Consider the following 24,652-nt stretch of genomic DNA (forward strand, 5'->3'; position numbering starts at 1 on the left):
CATCCTGGTACTACACATGACTGGTGCTCAAAAGTCAGACCATAAAACTTGGTGCTGAGACGTACAGAGTCTCTCTGTCTCTCTCAGGTATATCTTGACACCACTGCTTCCTATCTCCAAGTTCTGGAGTCTGCCGTCAATGGTCAGTCAAGGCTTCCTTCAGTGAGATGTTGCTGCAGCAGGGGGGGTTGCCAGCTGGTCCTTCTGGCTGGACAGGCAGGGTGCTGATCAGGTCAAAGAGGGCACCAGTGGGGGTCATTCTTCTCTGCCTTTTTATCCCTTTCTGGCAGACTTTAGTGACTTCCCAATTTTTGGGCTTACACAATCCAGGAGTCATTGACCTCAAGGGATGTCCCTCTTGGTAGCTGCTGGATGGCAGCTGTCAGCCCCAGGGGTCACGTCCACACATACGTGCAGTCTCAGGAGTCTGTTGATGAATTCTGATTCACTGCCACGATGAACAGAGCTCTGGAAGTGGTTGATCGGGGGTATTTCAGCCCCAAGGGTCTGTTTCCAGCGTTGATGAGTTCAAATGGGGGCTTCTAACAATGAAGTTTCTGGGAATTCCTGGCTTCTTATTGATTCTTTCTTTTCCTTGGTCTCTGATTTTGTAGGTGTTAATTGCTGCTCATTAACATACTTATCCAGCCTAGCTATTGTGTTACACAATCAACCATGATTCATTCAGGGGTCTGCTCCATACAGAGGTTCCTGTTCTTGCTAACATCGTTACATGGTACAACTTACTTTTAAACTTAAAGTACATTTGTGAAAGCATCTACAAGTTCTATTTTCACTACAAGTACACCTTTTATATAAAAATAATGATATGATGAAAGAAAGAGAGAGGAAGGAAGAAAAGGTAGAAAAAAGAAAGCATCCCCAAAATGGGGCAAATACTAAAAGAGGGGCCTTTGCCATATGGAGGAGCTTCACATTTGAGATGGGGCAGACAAAAGGGTTTCTTGCTACAGAGGGTCATGAGGCCCCTGTCTATCCCAGCCCCTGGGCACCCCTCCTGTAGTTGCTCCTGAAAAAGCTCCAGCAGGTCAGGGGCCACCAGGTCCCAGAAGGTCATGTAAAACTCCTTGGGCAGGCTGTCTGACCTAGGAGTCTTACTGTTCTTAAATCCCTGAAGGGTTTTCTCAACCTTCTCCAGTGTCCACTCTCACTCTAGCTGTTGCTCCTGCTCTTCTGTGAGGGCCCAGGTTAGCCCCTACAGGCACTGCTGCCTGGCCCCTGGGTCCTCCAGTTGTTTGGTGTAGAGCTCTTGGTAGAAGGCGGCCACCATATTTAGCATGCCCTCCGACTAGTGTTCCACTCCTACTCCATCTCTCAGGCACATCATGGGCTTCTCTTTGCTCTTCTTTAGCCTGGTGAAGTAAGCAGACCACTCCTCCCCCTCCTCTACCCATTGTGCTCTGGCCCAGAAGATCTTTTTCCTGGCCTCCTCTCGGTACCAGGCACCAATCTGGGCCTTTGCCTCCCAACTATCCTCCCTCACACACCCCTGGGCATGGAAGCAAACGACTGTAAAGCTGCAGTTTTTCACTGCAGAAATAGAGGAGGAGGGCATTAGTGTCTGGCTGAGCAGGCACTGTGAATCGGTGGGATCTGTGGAGAAAGAAAAAGATGGAGAGGGAACCTGGACAAGAGCGTGGATAGCAAGGGTCTGTCTGAAATGTGCCCCAGATAAACCAGAAGCATTTGCCAGCAGCCCTGACTCTTGGACAACACAAGGGCCTGATTTACTATTGGGAGCAACCCAAGTTATGCTGCAGATGCTGGGAGGAGGGCCACATGAGGAAAGATCGTAAAGTGGAGATCTGTACAATGTGCCAGGAGAAAGGACATAAAACAGGAGCCTATGGGAAGGCATAGCACTGAAACCTCTGTAGGGAGGAGGGACACAGGTTTAGAAAATGTCCCAGGGCAAAAGCAAATGCAGGCTTTCAAGAAGAGAAAGAGGATGGCATCCCTTTGTTGCTCTCTAATATTACATATCAGGGAGATATCGAAGAAGATAGCTCTGGGGAAGCAGAGCAAGACAGAAAAGAGAAGAAAGAAGGGGAAGAGGGCTTATTAGGGACAGAGACCTCCATGCTGCCTCTAGAAGTGGGGGAGACCATCAGACAGCTAAAGAAGCTAGCTAAAAAGGTGGGCTCTTGGCCAAACCTGGTAGAGGAGCAAAGCGAAGAGGATGGGGAGACAGAAGAAGGAGCAATGGAGGTGACTAAAGAGACTCCTAAGGTAGGGAGCCAGCCGTAGGAGGGAGAGGTGAACATGAAAGAGGAAGGTGAAAACTCTAAGCCTCACACCCCCCCGAGTCCGAGCAGGAAATCTGAATATAAGTGACCTGGAAATAATCTACAGTCTGAGGAAAGCACAAAGGAAAGCCAGACAGGGAAAAATCCACAACTCTCCTGAAAAAAAGAGCAGAGCAGGGCTTGGAAAACCAGTTACCAAAAATATGAAAACAAAAGGCGCAAGCTAGAGGCTCTGGTTGCCAAGAAGAAAGCAAAAGCAGAAAGTTTCCCCCTAAACAACCAGCAAAATAAAGACGCTCCACATCGTATCAATTAATGTTAGAAGCCTTGCTGGGCAGAGGAAGTGGGAGCAGATCTGTCAGACCCTGCAACAAATAGAGGCAGATTGAATGTGGCTTACCTAGTAAAACAGCCAGCTCTTTGTTCTCCAAGCACTGGCCACATGGAGTAGCCATGTGGTCAGGGTCCGATGACAACAGAGCTACTGGTGTCCTAATTCTGCTGAAAAGAGACACTGTGCACCCTCTTAGTTGCAGGCAGACTGCTACAAGCCCCCATGGAAACAAATGGGATAACTTTCAAAGTGTTGTGCATGTACATGCCAGCCCACCCCAAGGCAAGGTGTGAATTTTTAGAAAACGTGGCCAAAACAATGCTGAGGGGCCAGCTGGTAATAATAGCAGGGGACTTAACTGCGTTATCAGTGAGAATGACAGAGTCAGCAGCGCCCAGAAGTTAGGCATGGGCAGATCATCTAGGCAACTGAAACAACTGACCCAGGACCATAGCCTAGTACAGGGGTCAGTAACCCCCGACACGTGCTGAGCATGGCACGCAAGGCCATTTTGCTCAGCACACCACTGCCAGCCCAGGCTCTAAGCAGCTGTTGCCAGCCACGGAGCCCAGGCTGCTCCCAGCAGGTAGCCAGGAGGCTGCAAACAGCTGCTCCAGGCTCTGGCATGTCAGCTCTCTGGCACCTTCCAAGGTGGACATTGTAGCCTTTTTGGAACTCCAGCCAAAAAACATTGCCTACCTCTGGCCTAGTAGATGCTGGTAAAGAAGCCCAAGGCCCCAGGGGGAACTTCACCCAGGTGGACCCCACAGGGAAAAACAAGACTTGGATAGACTTTGTCTTCCTCCGCAAGAAGTGGAGGGCAAAGAAAGCCCACTCCACACCCATCTGTTTCTCAGACCACTGCCTCCTCATGATCCAGGCTAAAATGGGAGTACAGCTGGAAAGAGGCAGAGGGGTGTGGAAGCTAAACACCACTCTGTTGGAAGACCAAAAGAGTGAGCACAGGTTCAAGAGCAATATGCAGGCTGGAGGACCCTAAAGGCCCTGTACCTGAACCAAACAGAGTGGTGGGCTAGCATTAAAGACAGGACCAAAGGTTTCTTCCAGAGAGGGACACCACCCTGGAAGTAGTTAGATAGTCTTGATTTTTCTGGCTGATTTCACTTTCAGGGAATGATGTACTGTCATGACAAGGTGATTCTACTCTATCTTGAAGCTTCAATAGCCATAGTAGAATCTTCTAACTATGCTAAGAAAGGAAGCATGGGACAGGCACAGCTCTGTGCATGCGAACAGAATCTAAAACCTATGAAATGCCCAAAACAGACAGAAGCACATGCCACTTGGGCATCTAAAGTTGAAACAGACTCTGTCCCTTTGATAGTTACCACTTGGATGGATAGATGGATTCAATGTTGGCTCTAGAAGATGCCTGTAATCTAGAAGTGGGGGTTATAGCACAAAGAGAAAATATTCTGTCCTTTAAGAACTGCATAAAGATATATTAATATTTTCACTAGACGGAGAGGATAATTCATGGTCTTATTTGATCTGTTTTTTAAGTCCAGCAGTGACCATTAGATCAATGACTGTCCTCTTGCATATCATGGATGACAGGTTTTTGCTTCAGCATTCTTATACCAACTCCAGGGAAATGTCACTGGATAATTGCAATTACTTTATTTAAGCACACCTGAGCTACAGGAACCTTCAGGGAGCATCTCCTAAATTTGCAAGCATCAGCTATATCTAGCTCCAGTATGATGCAACTACAACATTGTCAAAGTGCACATTGATGAATCCTTGATTCCAGGGGAATGGAGTAAAGCTGGGATCTCCCCACATTTTTGTTCTAGTTTCATCCAGATTCAGCAAGAAAATGAGGTTTGGTGTCATACCTCCAGATTAAAATTTCAGACAAACAGCCTATATGGTCCTAGATGGAAGAAAATTCCGCTGATACAGTGAGTCACTATTTGTCAGAAACGTTTGTTGCATGTAAGAAGGGAAGTTGTAATGTTGAGTCTTAGCATTACCAGCTTGGATGCAATTTAGTCAGTCAGACTACTAATAGATTTTGCAGGAAAGAAGAGAACTGCAGAGGTACATAACTGTTTGCAAACTGATCAAAATCAGGACAGATGAAGCTCAGGGAGACTGAGAGGTGACTTGATTATGGTAAATCAGTATGTTCCTTGTAGGCAAGCACTGTGCACTAAAAGGATCTTGATTGTAGTGATAAAGGTCAGAAGTACACACCTTACCTTACCTGTTTAAATAGGAATATGGCACATGTTGTATAGTGAGGATGATTGTAATAAACTGTGCAGGGAAATAGAGGGTTCTCTAAATAAACAATATAGACTCTCTTAAATGAGAAGTTGTTGTACTTTATGGCAATACAAAAGATTGGGCTTCACACAGGATAATCTATATGGAATTCCGTGGCCTATGTTACACAGGAGGTCAGGTATGATGAGAGAAAAGTCTCCTCTGGCATAATAATGGGTGACTATAAATTGGTGAGAGACATGAAGGTTTGGATAGGAAGATGGATTCTAAATTAATTGTAAGCTAAGACAATTTGAGAAATGTGATGGCATGATATGGCTTCCCAGGAAAGATAAAGATTTGAGTATTTTCACGACTATCGCAATGAAAACTTCTCTTCTGTGCTTAGCAATGGTTTGGATCCAAATGACTATAGAATAGCTATAGCATTTTATAGAAAATAACAATGACAATGTTATAATTGTTATTGAAACTATTGTCACCCTGCTTTGGAATACTGTGTCCACTTTGGGTTCCTGCATTTTTAATAGATACTTAATACAGGCAAGAAAAAGAAAATTTGTAATAATAATAAAAACGTTAAGCATTGTAATTAAAAGGGGTGAGTATATATTTACAGAATTGAATGAGGAATATGACATTTATTTGTGTGAGACTGACTAGTCCTGTGGTGGCACAGTGTATCTGTTCTTATATTTATGGTATTCAGTTCAAGCCTCTCACTCAATTGGCCTTAAAGGCCACTTCCAGATGGCCCAATAGTAAGTGAGTTCACTGTAGCTGGCCAGTCCTGGGCATCTGGGCAGTGCAGAGCTGTCTCACTCTCTTGTGTGCTTTTGGCAACAGAAACCAGCACACCCTTAACCAGGGTAGTCCAATGAGCATGGCAGTCCACAGGTCATATGAACAGGACTTCAACCTTTTGAGATGAAGAGCTTCATTTAGGGGATGCTTTTTTCTGATTAGTCAGATTCATGAAAAGAAATCACCTGCATACTAGAATGCATGACTGCAGAATACATTGGGCTGAATAAAAATGTGTAAAACAACTACCAGTGGTGTAACAGGGCAGCTGGGTACCTGGGGCAACAGTGTTGCCATCAGCACAATCACACAGCTGTGGTTTATTTTTCTGCTCCTCTTCCTAAGTTGGTCCCTAGGGACACTGCCCTAGTTTCTCTGCCTTAGTTGTTATGCTACTGACCTACACTTTCACATTTGGGATATAAAGCAAACACTAAATGCCTCCATTAGGAACTTCCTATTCTGTGTATTGTGGGATTCAGTGCAACTTCTTTTTTTAAAAAAAATGGCATTTGCCACTACCTGAAACAGAAGAGGGAAGTACATTGATCTGGACAGCAATGTTTAGGCTACACTGTATCGCTTTAACATCAGATGGAACTGCCTTGAGCCAAACATTTATAATACATCTGCCACTGTTACCCCTTCAGCCTTATAAATTTCTAAACCACTGTTAGTTGGTAAATTCTGCATGCTCTTAGGTAAATAGAAAGTGAAAGTTTGGACTATACGGTTTCCCTGTGATGTGATTTTTGAACCCTTGATCACATTTAAAAATACTTCCTCAAATGAGATTTCGAATTGGGGTTTGGGCTCCTATAAGAGCAAAGATTTTGTAGGACAACACAAATGGATTTCTACACATTCAAAAGATAAGAATGGAGTAGAAAAAATACTTTTGTGAAATTCTCTTAGAATTCCTGTGTTGCACTTGGGCTGCATAATAACTCTTCAATAAATAAGGGAAACCTTTGATTTATTTTGCTTTGATACACCTTTTATGGAGAAATACATTCTTTTTCTAAAATAGTGCGACGTCAACAAGTAGAAGGCTGATACAAATGAATGCTTATAACATGGCAGAGTCAGGCAAAGACCTCCAAAAATACTTCTCTTTGAATCACCATGCTGTAGTAAGTACCCTGGCTTTAGTGAAGTTCACTTGCATCATTTTAATTAACTTCCATTCAACTAAACTGTTCCTAGGAGTTTGAGAAATATTGTCTGTTTTTCTTTGAGGTGCTCTGTTTTTTTATATCCATAAAAATCACAAAAACAGCTTATTAGAATTATCTCAGTATGGTTAATGCTTTCATCTAAGGAGATAAAAAATGGAAGCTAGTTACAAAACCCTTTTTTTTCAGAATATTGCCTACTTTTGCTGTGAGCCCAGGGAAGCAGGACTACACACAGCCCTAATGGGCTTGCAAAACTGGATCTGTGATTCCTAGTCTTCCTTTCTCTTCTTCCAGTCCTCACTATATTGGTTCTTGTCTTGCCTTATTCTCAAGATGGTGCTTCTTAAATCTGGAAGGTGTGAATATGGATTTGGACCATTTAATTATGCCAACTTAATTCCCTACAGGTTATGGTTTTTCTTTCAGAAACCTCAAACACTACAAATACTCCTGGCTACCAATTCTGCAGAATTTTTGCATCTCATTACTACATGTGTTTCTTTTTTCCTTTCCTTCCCAGAGACACCAAAATGATGACTGAGGGCAACTACTCAATGGTGACTGGATTTATCCTCTTGGGTTTTTCAGGAAGTTCAGAGCTTCATGGTATACTCTTCTTGGTATTCCTAATGATTTATGCTCTCACACTTTTAGGGAATCTTGGAATGATCCTTTTAATCAGGATTGATTCCCGTCTCCATACCCCCATGTACTTTTTTCTTGCAAACTTGGCCTTCATAGATATTTTCTACTCCTCATGTATTACTCCAAAGATGCTGTCTGGCTTCTTGATGCAAAGGAAAACCATTTCCTTTGTTGGGTGTGTGAGCCAGTTACACTTTTATGGTGTCTTTGCAATTTCTGAAGGCTATCTGCTTGCTGCAATGGCATATGACCGTTATGTGGCTATCCGCCACCCATTGCTCTATACAGTCATTATGTCACGCAAAGTGTGTGCCCTGCTGGTATCTGCATCATATGTTGCAGGAAATGTGATCTCCATGGTACTCACAGTTGCCACATTTCAGCTGACCTTCTGTGACTCCAATATCATTGATCATTTTTGCTGTGAAATACCCCCACTGTTACTGATCTCCTGCTCCAACATTAGCAATGTCAAGACAGTGATGTTAGCAGTTATTGCCTTCAATACCGTAAATGTTAGCCTCACCATATTAATTTCCTATGCATACATTGTGGTCATCATCCTGAAGATGCAGTCAGCTGAGGGCAGGTGCAAAGCCTTCTCCACCTGTGCTTCCCACTTGACTGCTGTTGGTATCTTCATTGGAGCTGCTGCATTCATGTATCTACGACCCAGTTCCATGCATTCTCAGGAACAAGATAAAGTGGCCTCTATGTTATATGGCATTGTGGTTCCTATGTTGAACCCCCTCATTTACAGCTTGAGGAACAAGGAGGTGAAGGATGCCCTAAGGAATGTTGTGGGGAGAAAAATGATTTTTCCACACAAGTAATCTTTGCTCTGATAACCAGGGATCCTGGTTTTCTTTGATTATAAAAAAATCCTCATTTTCAGATTTAAAAAAATTAACCCCCAATCCACATTTTTCCATGATTAAAATGACACACCACTATAGATATATTAGTAGCATTTCATTTTAATCATGGACAAAATGTGGATTTTGGTTTACTTTTTTAAATCTAAAAATTGGGGATTTTTAAAAATCAGATATAACCAGGATCGCTGCTGATAACAATACATTATTGGAGACAAAGAACCCCCCATTCCTGGAGAGAAGGAGAAATTCTCCCTGAAGTTCTTTAAAGTTTGAATGGTATTCAAATGCTACAACATTCACCAGTGAACATGAATATCAAAGGCTGAACTGAAACATAAGCAATGACTTCCCTTTTTTCTGAACCATAATCATAGAATTATGGAAAGCTGGTTGAATTTTCAATTGTATTGGACAAGAAGGGATGTTCCCTAATGGTGAAAACTGCAAAGTGAGTATAGTAACTCCTAGGTGCTTTTGCCAAGTGTGTAATTGTTCTGTTGTATGTGTTTGGAATAAATTACATTTTCCTGTTTTTTTTTCAATGGTGATTAGTATTTTATATCAATTTCAAAATTCTTTACTCAATGTATAACGAATATTTTATAAAGTGTTCTGGGTTCATCAAATGAAGGGTGCATATAATTGAAAAGTATTATTACTGTTCCTGTTGTTGCCATAGAACCAATAAAAGGAAATGTTTCCTCTCAAAGTTGGGCCTTACTTGTGAGAATTCTTTGCTATATTTTGACTGATATGAATATAACACAATTTTATATGCATATGTAGAAATCATAGGATCACAGAAAAAGAGGACTGGAAGGGACCTCACAAGATCATCTAGTTTAACCTTCCTGCTCAAGACAGGATCATTCCTGACTAAAACATCCCAGCCAAGTATCTTTCTAACCATCTCTTAAAAACTTCCAAGATACAGATTCTACATTTTCTCTAAGTAGCCTGTTCCAACTCTAGACCACCTTCATAGTAAAAAAGTTCCTCTTAATCTCCGTCCTAAATTTCCCTTGCTGAAGCTTGAGGTCCTTGTTCTGTCCCCTACATCCACATAAAAATAAATCATCTTCATCCTCGCTGTAACTGACTTTCAGGCATTTGAAGACTGTTATCAAATCCTCCTCAGTATTCTCTTCTTCAGGCTAAATAACCCTTTCTTTCAGTCTTTCCCTACAGGTATTTTCTCTCTGGACCCTAAACTTTTAAAATTTTTCTGGCCTGAAGTCTCCCAGACTGTCTACATCCTTCTTGAAGTGTGGGGCCTAACATTGGATTCAGTACTCCAGGTATAGATTCAGAAGTGCTGAGCAGAGTGGAAGAATCAGTTCCTTTGATTTGTAAAAGGTGCTTCTGTTAATGCAACCCAGTATACTGTTGACTTTTTTGCAACAAGAGCACATTGTTGGCTCATATTTGGCGTATTCTCTGTTGTAATTTCTAGTTGCTTCTTGCAGCCTTGACACTCATTCCCAAGTCCATATTGTTGTACATAATTATTTTGTCCCAAGTGCAGAACTTCTCACTTCTCCCTGTTGAATCTTATCTGTTGGATTGTGGACCATTTCTCCAGTATTTTCAGGTCATTCCAGATCCTAGCCCTACTCACGAAGTATCTGGAACTCCACCCAACTTGGTGTCATCTGCAAATTTGCTAAGTATGCACTCAATCCCATCACCCAGATAATTTGATACTATACAATATTGCACCCAGCACAGACTTCTGGGAAGCCCACTTGCTACCTCCTCCTAACTATAAATTAAGCCATTGATGACTACTTATTGAGTGAAATATTTCAACCAGTCAAGTGTACACCATAAAGTAGTTTTTTCTAGTTTGTATTTCACTTTATGACGTATTTCATAAATATGACATATGAAAAAATAACACAGTAGTGAGGTTAGGCTGACTGCTGGTTGAAGTGACACTCAGTGCATGTCGCAGCCCATCTGGTAAGGTTTATACCCGTTGGGACATACCTTGAAGATTGACAGACACAAGATAATCTGTCTCTGTCTCTTTGCTTCTCTGTATAAATCTGGCTAAAACTTCCACTATGAATATAGTCACCTAACTTTTCCAGGTAACATGGGTTTTGTTCTTTCTAGGCCTTGGAAAATAATGCACTACTTTAAATAAATACTTCCATCACTTTCCACAGTCTGAGCTTAAAATTAAATCAATGTTTTAACAGAGTCAGTAGCTCTGCAAAAAAGGACCAGGGAACCAGTGGACAATAAGTTGAATATGAGCCAACAGTATAGCCTTGTTGCAAAGAAGGTTAATGGGCTACTGGGCTGCATTAGTAAAGCATTGCCAGCAGATTGAGGGAAGTGGTTCTTCCCTTCTATTCAGCACTGATGTGGGCACATCTGGAGTACTGTGTCCAGTTTTGGGCCTCCCATTACAGAAAGGATGAGGACAAGTTGGAGAACGTCCAGCAGAGGGCAATGAAAATGGTTAGAGAGCTGGGGAACATGACTTCTGCGGACAGACTGAGGGAACAGGGATTATTTAGTCTGCAGAAGGGAAGACTGAGGGAGGATTTAATAGGAGCCTTCAACTACCTGAAAGATGAGCTACAGGCCTGTGCAAAGTAGCAAGTATTCAATTTGGATTCAGATTCAAATTTGGCTGATTCAGAGGGACAGTAATTCGATTCAGTGATTTGAGTCACTGTCCTGATTCGATTTGGCTGAATCGGAATTGGAGAGCCAGTGCCGATTTGGAAATTTGGCCATAGACTATAATGGGGCTTAACTAAAACACCTAAAATTTAGCATTTTTCTTGTCCTGCCAAGTTTCAAGGATATAGGTGCAGGGGTTTCTGTGAAAATACACATCAAACTGTTGAAAGCAGAGCTCTTATCACTTGTATGTGTTAAGGGGTGTAGGTTGTAGCTGTGTTGGTCTGAGGGCATAGGCAGACAAGGTTCTTTGAGTCAATCTGATATCTTTTATTAGACCAACTGAATAGATGGAGAAATATATCTTAGCAAGCTTTTGGGTTTAAAAAACCTTCATCAGGCTGATGAAGCATCTGCAGTTGGCGTGTGCACTCTTCCTGAATGGAATGAATAGGAAGGAAGCCGATGTCTGGTATGAATGCAAGAAAGCCAGTAAAGGAAAATGTAAATTGAGGCATCAGGGGGTGAGAGACAGCCTTGTATGCCTTGTGTGTGTTAAGACAGAGTGGGATGAATGCAGTAGCCTGTAACAGGGGGCCTTTCGGGTGTCAGTTAGATCTCAGCCCACCCACCTGTTTCTGGGCCAACTGCCTGCTCCTCTTTCATCTGCCATGCCTTGATGGAAAACTGATTCAGATGTTACTCAGGCTGGAGGCTGCCCATTTAGGCCCCTGATGTCTAGGGGTAACACCCATTCCACAGCTCCATACCTTCCCTACACTGTGGCCCATGCCTCACAGATTGCATCCTTCACCCCCTCCAGCTGTGGTCCCATCTCTGGGACATTTGGCTCCCCAATAGGCCCTGGCCCTGCCTTTAGGCCAGTCAGAATCCTCAGCCTCTTGCTCTGGGCATTCCTTGCTGTGGCCCCTGGCCCTTCAACCCCACTTGGGTCTTGGCCCCAGCATGGACCAGTTGAGGGTACCTCAGGTCACATCTGAGCTGCCTGCCTGTTCTCATCCTAACAACTCCACTGCAACCAGTAAGCCTCAGGTCTCTCAAAGATCTTACAGGTCTGGGCTTTCCCCATCAAGGACTGTGCATACATGCAGTGGCTGGAGGTTCTCAGGTGCCTCTTACCCACCTTTCACCAGGGAGGTTTGCGGTCCTGGCATTTCCTGGGGCTGCTGCACCCCAGCAGTCGCATTAGGCATCCCTACCCTGGCAGGGTGCAGTTTTAGGTTATGCTCAGGATCTGGGGCCTCCTCTTTCCCCATAGCCCCAGACCATACCTCAGGTTCCGCATGCCCGCCAGCATGTGGATAGTACTGGATCACAACAGATTCAGCCATTTTTTGATGTCCTCCTTCAGCCACTTCACCAGTGCCTGCACCTCTGGTGAAAGCTGCTTGCCCCAGCCAGGAACACTGATACTCTGGAACCTCTCCATATGATTCTTAAGCTCCTTCACTATGGGGAATCACTTGGCTAAGGAGGGAAATGCCAGTGCTCAGGCTCTTGGTGGCCTTGAGGAATGGCTTGAGGACCACCAAGGTCTGGGAGATGGTATCCTGCTCTTTTTGTAAAGTGGGTCACTGGTCCCAATCTCCCCAAGCAAGGTCATCTCATGGATGGCTTTCTGTTGCTCCACCACCCTTTTGAGCATCAGGTATGTGGAGTTCCACTGAATCTCCACATCCTGCATGATTTTGTGCTGTGGGATGGTCAGCTCTGCCTGTTTGTCCCCCAGCATCTTGCCCCTCTTGATGCTCCAGTGGAAGTAGCCTGCCACCTTCCTGCATTTTGAAATGAGCTGGCTGGTAGTGGTAGTGATGGCACCATCACTGGGAGCCCTGTCCCCCTCCGAGGAGTCCCTGACTATGATGTGGAACTTGTGTGCCACAAAGCGGATGCCAACAAAGTTGGCATTATACATCACCTTGACAATATTGGCCCCATTGGTGGTGACCACGATCCCGCTGGTGAGCTTGCCCTGCCCAAAGAGCCACCCCTGCAGCATGCGATTCATGGCCACCATCATCTTTCTTGCTGTGTAGGACTCATTTGTCACCTCTGAAGGAGTGCCCACTGTCTTCCTGACTAATCTCACCAGTGCCCTGTGAGGGAGAGGTAGGCATGATCTCCACCCCAGCTAGTCCAGGTGCCTGAGGTGAAGTGCAAAGGTACCTGGAGCCCTGCCTTCTGCAGCTTCTCCCTCAAGTGCTCCCTGCATACCTCATACAGGGAGGGTACCACTGTCCTGCTAAAGGTGGTGCATGAAGGCACTTGGTAGGATGGGACGATGAGTGCCATGAGCCACCTGAACTCTGGCCATTCAACAACAGAGAAGGGCGAGCCATCCAGAGCAAGCATCTCCCCAATGCTCTTGATGACCTTGACTGCCTTAAGAATGCACCCACCTTTGCCTCTGCCTTTCCTCCACTGGTCCAGGGTGGCCTCCCTCTGCTTCTTGGGGACAGGAGCTTTGGAGAGAGAGGGACTTCTTTTTGGGTACACTCACACTGGTGTCAGGCTGAAGAGAAAGAAGGGCAAGGGAGTGCTGCCTCCTTAATGCAGAAGCATTGCCGTAGGGGTGAAGTGTTCACCTCCTTGCCCCAGCTGACCTGCTTTCAATAGTGCTGGCAGGTAGCATACCTGGGATCATCTGCCACCTCAAAATGATCCCACTTTGGGTTGAGGTTGGGGATCCTGCCTTATCCCCTCCTCACCAGGCAGAGGCACAACAACAGGAGAAGCTGAGCCACCTGCCTCCACAAACTCCTCCAAAGTGCCTTCCAGAGAAGGAGACCTGGCCCAAGGGTAACTTTGAGGGGTGTGGAGCACAAACTCAGATTCCCCCTCCTTCCTCAAAATGTCCTTAGCTATGGCACTCAGCTCCTCTGCTTCCACATGCAGCTCCTCCTCTGGCATTGAAAGTCTTATGCTGGGAACTGAAATTGGGGTGGAGACTGTCATGCTTGTGCTAATTACTGATGTTAGCAGAGGTAGTGCAGACACTGCTCCTACCTGCTTGCTCCCACTAGCAGCAGAAGACTCATCACTGCCAAGAAAGAGGGTGCATCTATTTTTGCAGGGGGGTGGGGGGTGGGAGGGAACTTGAAGTTCTCCCTCTGCCCCCTCTCCGTTCCCTGCCAGAAGACCTGGCACCTGCCTTTTCAGCACGCTTCATCATTTTTGTGTGCTGCAAAATGTGTCTGTGTTTGTAATATATGTTGCGCTTTCCTGCACAGTGATGACACACTATCAGGAAAGACACAGAAGAAGAGAGACTAAATAACAAGACAGAGCCTTTCAGATGCTCTGGTCCAAGACAGACAGCTCACAAAAGGCACAGATCACTTCACACAAAGCCATATATGTTGTTTCTACATCCCTCCCCCAGAGCACTGTGATTAGAAAGGAACTCAGGGAAAGATCAGTCACTGGCCAGCTACAGATGTCAATATAAGAAGAGTCTTCTCCCTCCTCTTTCCCCTCTCTCTCCTCAGTTTATGTTTCCTGCAAGCCTGCCTTCTGAATCTTCCTGAATGTTTTCCAAATCGATTTGGAGGCTTCCAAATCAATTCAGACCTTTTAATGGGTCTTCTGGTTTGATTCAGATTCAGAGATTCAGCTGCTGAATCGGGCTGAATTTCCGAATTGAATTGGCTATTGAAGCTTCACACAGCCCTAATAATCTATACTGTTCTCATTGATGGCAGATGACAGGACAAGGAGCCATAGTCTCAGCATGCAGCAAAGGAAGTTTGGGTCAGATATAAGGAAACTTTTCACATGAGGAAGGTAGTGAAGCATGGAACAGGTTACCCAGAGAGGCTGTGGACTCTCCATCCTTAGAGCTTTTTAATACACAGCTAGGTAAAGCCTTGGCTGTGATGATGCAGTTGGGAATGGTCCTGATTTAAGAAGGGGCTTGGACTAGATGACTTCCTGGGATCCATTCCAGCCCTCATTTTCTCTGATTCTCTGATTCTACTATGAATCCAGTTTTCAAGTTGGAGAGAGGGACAAAGTGGTAACATTTGAAAATGCCTTGGAAGTATTCCAGTCCATGAGGATTGTGGTTAACTCTGTAGGCTTCTACTAAGCCCAGCAGCACAGTGGCAGGAGCAACCCTCTTTTTTGTATGTACAGATAATGAATCCTAAAAGGGACAATTTGACCTCTTGATGTGACCTCACTTCTATTCCCATCTGTCAAGTTAACAATGAGAATGGAGCTGAATGTAGCCTTGCCACCCATTCAGTTTCCATGACCCAGGATTTACCAAGAGCTAATTCATACTACACTTTAATGTACTCAAGTGCTATTTCTGTGTCCATGTGTAGCTAAATGCCATGTATATCATGTACAAGATTTTGGATTTTATTGCTACCTTCATAATTGCACCTGTCCTGTGCTTGCCTTTCTGAGCATGTTCAGAAGGCTCCACTATGGTTGTTTAGGTATAAAAAAAGATCATCTGGATAATGGATCACCCCATGTAAGTTCCAGAAAGTATATTTTTACTAATAAATGCCAGTTACACCACTGGAAAACCACCATTCAGGTGCATAAAGAGCCATAGAATTCTGTTGCCTCATCTTCGAAGTAGTATTTAAACTACTTATTTTGGTGTGGGAGGGACAATGTTGTTTTTAGTCCACACACCAGGAAGCGATTGTTAAAAGGTAATAAGAAAATGGCACATTCTATATTTTAGGGTTAAAGTGTTGAATCTACCACTGTGTGGTAGCTTTCAGGATGGGGTAGCTTTGTTTGTTTGTTTTTTATGGTAGCCCAATATAAAAATAAATTATTTGCAGAGCACCCTGCAAATTCCCACCTGCAGTGCACCCTGCCAGCACAGCTAGGGCTGGTGTCCATGGAAATCCTGGCTCCATGCTGTTGTGACTGCATGCCATGCTGTTGTTGAGGTCTCCATGGAAACTGGCTGCAGAGATGCGGGCAGGGGTTTCTGGGAAATGGAGTCAAGCCACCAGCTGCATCTGCCCCTTTGCCCACCCCTATCAAGGATCTATACCTTGATTCAGCAGAAGATAAAAAGCTGCCAGGATATACTTGACCAGCTGTGCAATGAAGAGCCAGATACTGTGGGAGAAAGCCAAGGGTATTGTAAGAGAACAGTCTGTCTCTTAAAAAGGCAAGATTCACCTCTGTTAAGAGATCCCAGCTGTGGGACATTTGGATAAACAGGGAGTACAAACAAGTCAGCAGCAAGAACAGCAAGCTACAAGTAGAGCAGCTTGCCACAAAAAGGGGACGGTCTATTGTGCTAGGGGCTGCTCCTCCTAGGTCATATCCAGACAACTGCAGGCATGTGGTAAATGGAATTGCTGACAGTTCTGTAGTGTCACATACTGTACTTTCAGCTGTTCTCTGTGCTGCAAGGGAGAGGTGTGGGATTTTTTCTGACCCCTGAATATCCAGGGATCAAAAACACCTGTACAAAAAAAATGGGGAGCAGCCCATACCGGGACAGTGTGTGCTGCTCAAAATGAGCCTGGCCAGTGGGAGCCATACTGTGGCAGCTATCTAGGCTCCGAGCAGTAGGATAGCCACTGCTGGGCCCCAGGAGTCCCCCAAGACCCTAGGTAAGGCTGCTGGGGCCTTCCCAGTGCCTCCCCTACCCCACCTGGGGTAAGCTGCCATATGCCAGAGCAACTAGCAGCAGCACAAATTGTCCCACTGGTAGTTATCCCTGGGGAACCAAACGTCTACGCACATGTGGACACAGCCCTAGGGCTCTTGTACAGAGCACGATTTTTGCTCTTTCTTGCATTCCAGCGATATTACTGTTTGCACATGGGTTTTCCAGATGCTTTAAAAGTCTTTGGTGTCCTAAAGTAAAACTAATTTGTATGTAGTTTAGTTTGGGTCGCTACAAATGAAAATGTTGCATCCATGGATTCATTACATGCAAATAGAAATGCACTCAAAGACTATAATGAGCCCCTTTGTCCCCCAGACGGCGCTGAAATTTTTTTGCAGTTCACCTCTTTGTCCAGCAGATGTCACTTAGTAATGGCTGAGATTAGCTGCCCTGTTTCAATAACTGGGTGTAATGTGTTTCTCCAGATGCCAGGTGTTGCACGCCAGATGCTGTGGTCCACCCGATCCAACATGAATCAATGTTAATTCTCCTGAACAGACATCCATACCCCAACTACTCACGTTTTGGCCATACCCTGGCCAGGGTGACAACGGCACCATCACCCCAGTATCTGCTCCTGCCCCTGACTGAATGCAGCCTGGAGCTGATGCTTTCTTTTTCTTGCGCTGGCTGCCGCATCATTCACAATTACATAAGGTCACCCCACAGTCAAACCTATGGCAGTCAGCAACCCTTAATGAGAACAGCAGTTACCACATAATCTGCCCCAGGTTCAGTCCAGGAATGAACTGCTTGTGTGCCTACAGTGGGGTGCCATGGACTGCTTTCACTTGCCTTTCAATCAGATACAGCAAATGCTGCATGGTTTGTTGTAGCAATGAGTGCATGTAGCCTGTAGCTGCTGCTTTTTTTTTTTGTGCTGGATGCCACACCATTCGTGATTGCACAAGGTCATCCACCTCCCCAGTCAGATCCATGGCAGCAGACAAGATGCCCTTATAGCTACTGGTGCCCACTGCTCCTAGCACTGAATGCAGCCAGCCTGTAGCCACCATGGCCCCTTGCACTGCCCCTCCAGTCATGATTGCACAGTTAAACCCCATCCTGATGGCCCTAACTTGTGACCTGGGCACCCCTTGCCCTGGTACTGCCCATCACTCCAAACCCATAGCACCTCCCCTCAGACGTGCCATGCTCTTGCTGCTTAGGGATTTACTAGCTTTTCCAGTATTTCAGGTTAAACAAACTTCCCTGATGTTTGAAACAACTGTTCAGTTGGCAGTGATGACAGGAAACCCAGGAAGAAAAGTCTGGAACCCTGGCCTGATGATCCCCCGATGGCTGCCCACATTGAAAGAAAAGACGATGACAGATAATTGTATTTTACATAATTAACCTTTACTGACTCATTCACCCTAATTAACATAAATGACAAAGTAGCCATTAAAAAATGTTCAAGGTAGCCATTTGCAAGAAGCAGTACTCTTCAGCTTTGTAAACCTCAGGCAGCGTGCAACGGGTTTCATTACAGGACCTTGTTTACAAGAACACAGTAACCATAGGCATACCACATCCAGAAGGAACTAATTATAACCTATTATTTGCAAAACCCCAAGATAATAAAAAAGGCAGCCTCATCTTTCATATCTTATTGTTCTGCAGGAGAACAAAGATGATGGGTTTGGCTGGCCCCATACTCCCAAAACTACTTTCTTGGTTTCCTCCCTACAGGCTTCAAAATACTATTAGAAAATCCCCTGTGGGAGATTTCAGTACCTATTTATCAGCCTGGCAGCAGCATATCTTGTGGGAGGGGGTTTGGGACCATATGACCACAGTGCATGAGTTTCCTGGAAGGCAACTGTAATTTTAAGGAGCAGTGAAAACTGCCACTAACATGGTAACATGGCCAGGGCACGCTGCCTCAGTACAAACTGACCACTTGTGCCACCTGCTGCACCTACCTTCTGCACGGGTGGGTGCTATTAGGGGGCGGGGGGGGGGTGAAGATAATTAACCTTTACTTATCTATGAAGCCCAAATTACATAAATAACAATCCTACTGGTACAGAATTTTCAAGGTAACCATTAACAAGAAACAGTACTCTTCAGTTTTGTAAGCCTCAGGAAATATGTCACAACTTTCATTATAGGACATTTTTAAAAGACAGCAGTAATCGTAGGCATTGTTTTTGCATAATTCAACAAACAGGAGATGACCAATAATTAGCAACACTCATGTACTATTACTGCACAAAAGAATTCCGCTTTTCTATGTTTGTGAGCTGGACTACCCTTCTCTCTCTCCCTTTGTCGTGAATGCCTTTTCTCATAAATCCCTTGTTGGCCAGCCAACACTTGGCCACAGACTTGATGTGCCTATCTTGCTATCTCCCACAATCACACCACGCAGATACTGATGGTGCTGCCAATCCTATCTGTCCGGAAGTTGTTCTCAGGCTTCGTACATGGTCTGTGCTTTTTCACTGTTGTTGAAGGTGGCAGCAGCATATCAAGTGGAGCTGAGAACAGGAAGGAATGAATGTGGGGGATTATTTTGTGCTTTGAGAATCAGATGAGCGCATAAAATGCCTTCTGGAAAAACCACCAAGGTCTTGCCTGACTGCCCAAGTTGTTGGATTTCAGGCCCTTTCTGCATGACAATGCAATCCCCTGCATCTGCCAGATAGTTGTCATTTGAATTAACCACCCACCCTCCACATCTCATGACAGTTGACTGCTAGCAGCGTTCACAACCGTATCAATTTTGAATCCTCCCCTTTGATCTCTATGGTGCCCCAGCCACCTTCCAGCAACTGATGGATAAGGAGAGATGGTGTGGTTTTGGGAAAGTGAATGTAGGGGAGACTGCACAGTGCAGAATGGGGGAGTGCTGGGAAGACCATGTCGCTTTAGTCGGGGCTACCCCCCCCCGCAACTAGTCCCACTGACCAGGGGAGGGGTGGTCCCCCTGCACCTGATCCTGTGGACTGGGGGCAGGGCGGGAGATCCTGCAATGGCTGATATCTATGGCTGATTGCTGCGGGAGTGCTGGCCAATCGCTGCAGCCACTCCCAGAAGTGGCTGCAGCAATCGCAGCATTCGGCTGCTCCGCTGCCCATTGCCTAAATGGTGAGCATGGCCAGTCAGGGTGTACACCGGTGCTATCAGGGGTTGCACATGCATTCCCATGCACCCCCTATGCAGAGATTGTTTACCTAAAGTCAGTCCTTTGTAGGATGTATCCGTGCCTTTCATTGTGTAAAGCACATGATAAGAAACGGTATCATTATCTGTTTTCCTTTTTCAAGGGCTACTACTTGCTGAAAAGCCTTTTCCACTATCTGGCTGCCCAAGGAAATGCCAGCTGTCCCCACTGACCCTGAACATATTAGGATGCAGTTAGTGTTCCTGGGACTTCCCTGCTGTGGTTATTCAGGCTAGCTCAATTAAAGTTACAGCTGTTCACCCTTGTCCACCTGGCAGTAGTGGGGGGCACATCACCATTGTAGTACAAACAGCCCAGGGCTCCCAGGGGGTGGGAAGCAGGGTGGTGAGCTCCAAGGCCACAGCAGACAGCCCACATCTATCCCTAACCTGTGCACAAATCTGGGGGGCATGTGCACTCCCCCATACCCTCCTCCCTGGGAGTACACATAGCAGCAGGGACCTTTCCCTCCCCCGCCCCTGGGTGAGCCACCCATGGCTCTGTTCCACTCTCTTCCCCCATCCCCAGGCCCCATGCATCACCCCCAGGCATAGCCTCTGCCCCAGTCCCTCCCTCACTGTGTGCACTTCAATCTTCCCTGCCCACCTTATAGTGTTGCTTGCAATCAACTGGAGGAGTTGCTCTCCCCCACTGTCTGGGACTGCATTCCTGGCAAAATGCATGTGTGTGCATGCATTTGTCCTGCTTCCTGGACAAATCTGTGTCCTGCTCCCTGCAGCCCCTTACAGGCTGTAACTATCCCAGCCTGCCAGGAGAAACCCACCATTTCCCACATTTTTCTAGCCTGCAGGTAAATCCCAGATCCCTGCATGATACTGGGAATCCAGGATAAATATGGTTCCTGAGTCATGAAGCCTGGGATCGGGACCTGATGTTCTCATTCCAGGACTGTCATGCCCGATTAGTGATAAGTAGTCACCCTACCTTCTTCCTGAGGGAGACAGGGCCTTTGGGTCTCTGCATAAACAGCACGTACATACACAGCTGAATTTGGGCTGTGTGAGTCTTGGGATCCGGCTTCGGATCCGGAGCCATTTCGGATGATTTGGTGTGTGAAGTGGCACTTCTGGAATGAAGTGGGATCCCAGCAATGGTATCTGGAGCAGGTCAGGGGCATCCAAAGTGCTTTGGATCCACTTCAGCCATTTTGAGGCAATTAGAAGGGGGGGGGGGAGTGGGGAGGGACAGAGAATGGGAGGGAGGGAGAAAGGGGGAGGCGAGGGGGAAGTCTGACCTCTGTAGGCAGCTAGTGAGAAGGATTTCTCCCTGGCTATCTTTCCAATGGCAGCGTCTATGGGGTGGGACACAAAAAAGCATAAAAGCCTCTGTTTCCAGCCCTTCTCTGCCTTTTGCAGCTTCTTCCCTGTCAGCGACTGAGAGAGAGAGGGACGCTGAGACTGAGACTTTCCTGCTCCTTTTCCTTGTTATAAAGGAGTGGTTAAGATTTAGCTTAGCTTAGTTTAGTTTAGGTATTCAATTCAATCATTAGGAATATTATAATTAAATTTAGTTTTTTGAATAACTTTTTTTGGAAACTTGTTTTGGAAACTTTGCAAAAAGAAATTTGTGTTTTCCCAGCCAGTGCTATCTGTGCAGGGAGGCACAGATTGCTTGCATGCACAGACACACGCACGCATGCACACACATACACAGAGACCCAGAATATAGAAAAAAAATCACAGCGGAAGAAGACAGACAGATATTTACAGAAGAACAAGACACAGACAATATATTGTCTTCTGGAGCTTCTTAGAGAGCTTCTGGAGGGGCTGGATGTGTTCAAGTCAGCGGGTCCAGATGTTCTCCACCCCAGGGTGTTGAGGGAGCTAGCTGGGGTTATTGCAGGGCCCTTGGCACAGATTTACAAGTGCTCGTGGTGCTCGGGCCGGGTGCCGGATGCCTGGAAAATAGCTAATGTGGTCCCCATCTTCAAAAAAGGGAAGAGAGAGGACCCGGGCAACTATAGACCTGTCAGTATTACCTCAATCCTAGGGAAACTCTTTGAGAAGATCCTCAGGGACCACATCTGTCATGGGCTGGCTTCAGGGATGATGCTCAAGGGCAACAAGCACGGTCTCATTAGGGGCAGGTCATGTCAGACCAACCTGATTGCCTTTTATGATCAGGTCACAAAGGCAATGGATGCAGGTGTCACCGTGGATGCAGTCTTTCTAGACTTCAGCAAGGCCTTTGACACCATCTCCCACCCCATCCTCATTAAAAAACTAGGCGACCTTGGCACTAACACCTACACAGTCAGATGGATTGCAGATTGTCTCAAGGGTTGTACTCAGAGGGTGGTGGGGGACGGGTGATATTCAACCTGGGGGAAGTGGGCAGCGAGTCCCCCAGGGCTCTGTCCTGGGGCCTGTGCTGTTCAATTTTTTCATCAGCGATTTGGACGACGGGGTTAAATGCAACCTGTTTAAATTTGCTGATGATACCAAAATTTGGGGTGAGGTGAGCATGCTAGTAGGGAGGGAAAGATTGCAGCAAGATCTGGATAGGTTACAGGAGTGGGCTAACATAAACAGGATGCATTTCAATACTGACAAGTGCAGGGTGCTGCACTTGGGCAGTAGAAACCAGCAGCACACTTATAGAATGGGAAACTCCCATCCTGAGAGCATGGAGGCAGAAAGGGATATTGGAGTCATTATTGACGCCAAGGTGAACATGGGCCGACAATGCGAGGTCACGGTTGGCAGGGCTAACCGGGCCTTGTCGTGCATCCACAGGTGCATCTCAAGTAGAGCCAGGGATGTGATCCTCCCCCTCTATGCGATGCTGGTCAGGCCACAGCTGGAGTACTGCGTCCAGTTCTGTGCGCCCCACTTCAGGAGGGATGTGGACAACATTGAAAGGGTCCAGAGGAGGGCCACCCGCATGATCCGGGGACTACAGGCCAGACCCTACAATGAAAGACTGCGGGACCTAAACCTGCTCAGCCTTCACAAGAGAAGGCTGAGGGGGGACCTGGTGACTGTCTATAAACTCACTAGGGGGGACCAGAAGGGTTTGGGGGAGACACTGTTTCCCCTAGTGCCCCCTGGCATGACAAGGAATAATGGACACAAATTATTGGAGAGTAGGTTTAGATTAGACATCCGCAAGAACTACTTCACAGTCAGGGCGGCTTGGAGCTGGAACCAACTTCCAAGGGAAGTGGTGTTGGCTCCTACCCTGGAGCTGTTTAAGAAGAGGCTTGATGACTACCTGGCTGGACTCATTTGAGTCCAGTTTTTCTCCCACCCAGGTTGGGGGTTGGACTTGAAGATCTATAAGGTCCCTTCCGACCCGACTTCTATGATTCTATGATTGAGACTCATGAAGACACACAAATAATTTTATTCACAGCAGAACAAGACACAGTTATTCACAGGAGAACAAGACAGATATACAAAAGGATTCACATGCACAGAGAGACTTTTTGCAGCACAGGAAAGCTCAATATAAAGTGTGCTGCAAAGGCAGGTGCCAGGTCTTCTGGCAGGGGAGGGAGAGGGGGTACGGGGAAAGCTAGAGCTGCAAACCCCCCTGCTCCCAAACACAGACGCATTCTATTCCCAAGCAGCCGTGACATCAGTGCTGCCACCTGCACCACCTCTGCTCAGTCCAGAAACGGGCACTACCAGTGGAATCACCATCTCCTCCACCCCAATTTCAGCTCTCAGAGTGAGCCTCCCACTGCCGGAGGAGGAGCTGGAACCAGGGATGCTGAGCACTCTGGCTTAAGCAATTCTGGGGACTGAGGGGGTCTCCTTTGGAAAGTAGCACCTCAGAGGAGGCTGAGGTTGCGGAGGCAAGTGGCTCAGCTGAGGCAGCTCCTCCTGCTATTCAGCCTCAGCCTGCTGAGAAGGGGGAAAAGGCAGGATCCTCAGCCTCAACCCAGAAGCAGGGGAGTAGTGTAGTGTGGGATCATTTCGAGGTGGGGGGATTACTTGAGGGAGGAGCTGTGCAAAGCAGAGCCACAGGTAGCCTTGCACTTAACCTGCGATGTCTGGAGCAGCTGGGGTGTCGATCATGCCTACCTCTCCCTCACGGGGCACTGGTGCACTCAGTCAGTCTGTCAGTGGGCTCTACTGCAAGCTGAGGTGCTGGATGAGTCCCACGTGGCAAGGGAGATCATGGGATCCATGAACCTCAGGGTGCAGGGGTGGCTCATTGGGCAGGCCGAATGAGGCCAATATGGTGAAGGCTGTCCATGATGCCAACTTTGTTGGCATCCACTGTGTGGCACACAGGCTGCACCTAATAGTGAGGGATGCCTTGGAGGGGTACATGGCTGCCGGTGACAGTACCACCACTACTGCTACAAGCCAGCTAATTTTGAAATGCAGGAAGGTGGCAGGCTATTTCCATCGCAGCATCAAGGGGAATAAGATGCTGTGGGAGAAACAGGCAGAGCTGAACATCCCACAGCACAGAATCATGCAGGATGTGGAGACTCGGTGGAGCTCCACATACCTGATGCTCGAGAGGCTGGTGGAGCAACAGAAGGCCATCCATGAGATGGCCTTGCTTGGGGAGATTGGGATCAGCGCCCTGCTGAACAGAGCTGAGTGGGGTATTGTGGCAGGAAGCCACCTTTGTTTCTCCCCAAAATCTCTGTGCTGTGACAATTTGATTAGGATGGGCCCAGCAGAGGAGACACACCCTTACCCTATCTCTTTAGGTAACCTGAGATGAATACATTCCTGAGGGAGGGGGGAAACCAGCTTCCTCTGCCTACGTGACTGGTATCAGCTACCTGGGTGAGGGGCTTCTACCTGGTGGGCTAGAGTCTGCCTGG

General features: G+C 46.4%; 1 protein-coding gene across 1 annotated transcript; it reads left to right on the top strand.

Moving 5' to 3' along the window:
- The first annotated feature begins 7,366 nt into the window (after positions 1–7,366).
- On the top strand, positions 7,367–8,314 carry LOC149871127 (olfactory receptor 5AP2-like). Its single transcript, XM_090034566.1, has one exon. It carries the CDS (start codon positions 7,367–7,369, stop codon positions 8,312–8,314), a length of 948 nt encoding a protein of 315 aa, XP_089890692.1.
- Positions 8,315–24,652: the final 16,338 nt, after the last annotated feature.

This window comes from Crocodylus siamensis, chromosome 2 (assembly GCF_052110815.1).
Source record: "Crocodylus siamensis isolate JL-2025a chromosome 2, ASM5211081v1, whole genome shotgun sequence".
NCBI lineage: Eukaryota > Metazoa > Chordata > Crocodylia > Crocodylidae > Crocodylus > Crocodylus siamensis.

Coding starts and splice junctions, on each gene's coding strand:
- LOC149871127 (XM_090034566.1), top strand. CDS start 7,367: ATGATGACTGAGGGCAACTACTCAATGGTGACTGGATTTATCCTCTTG.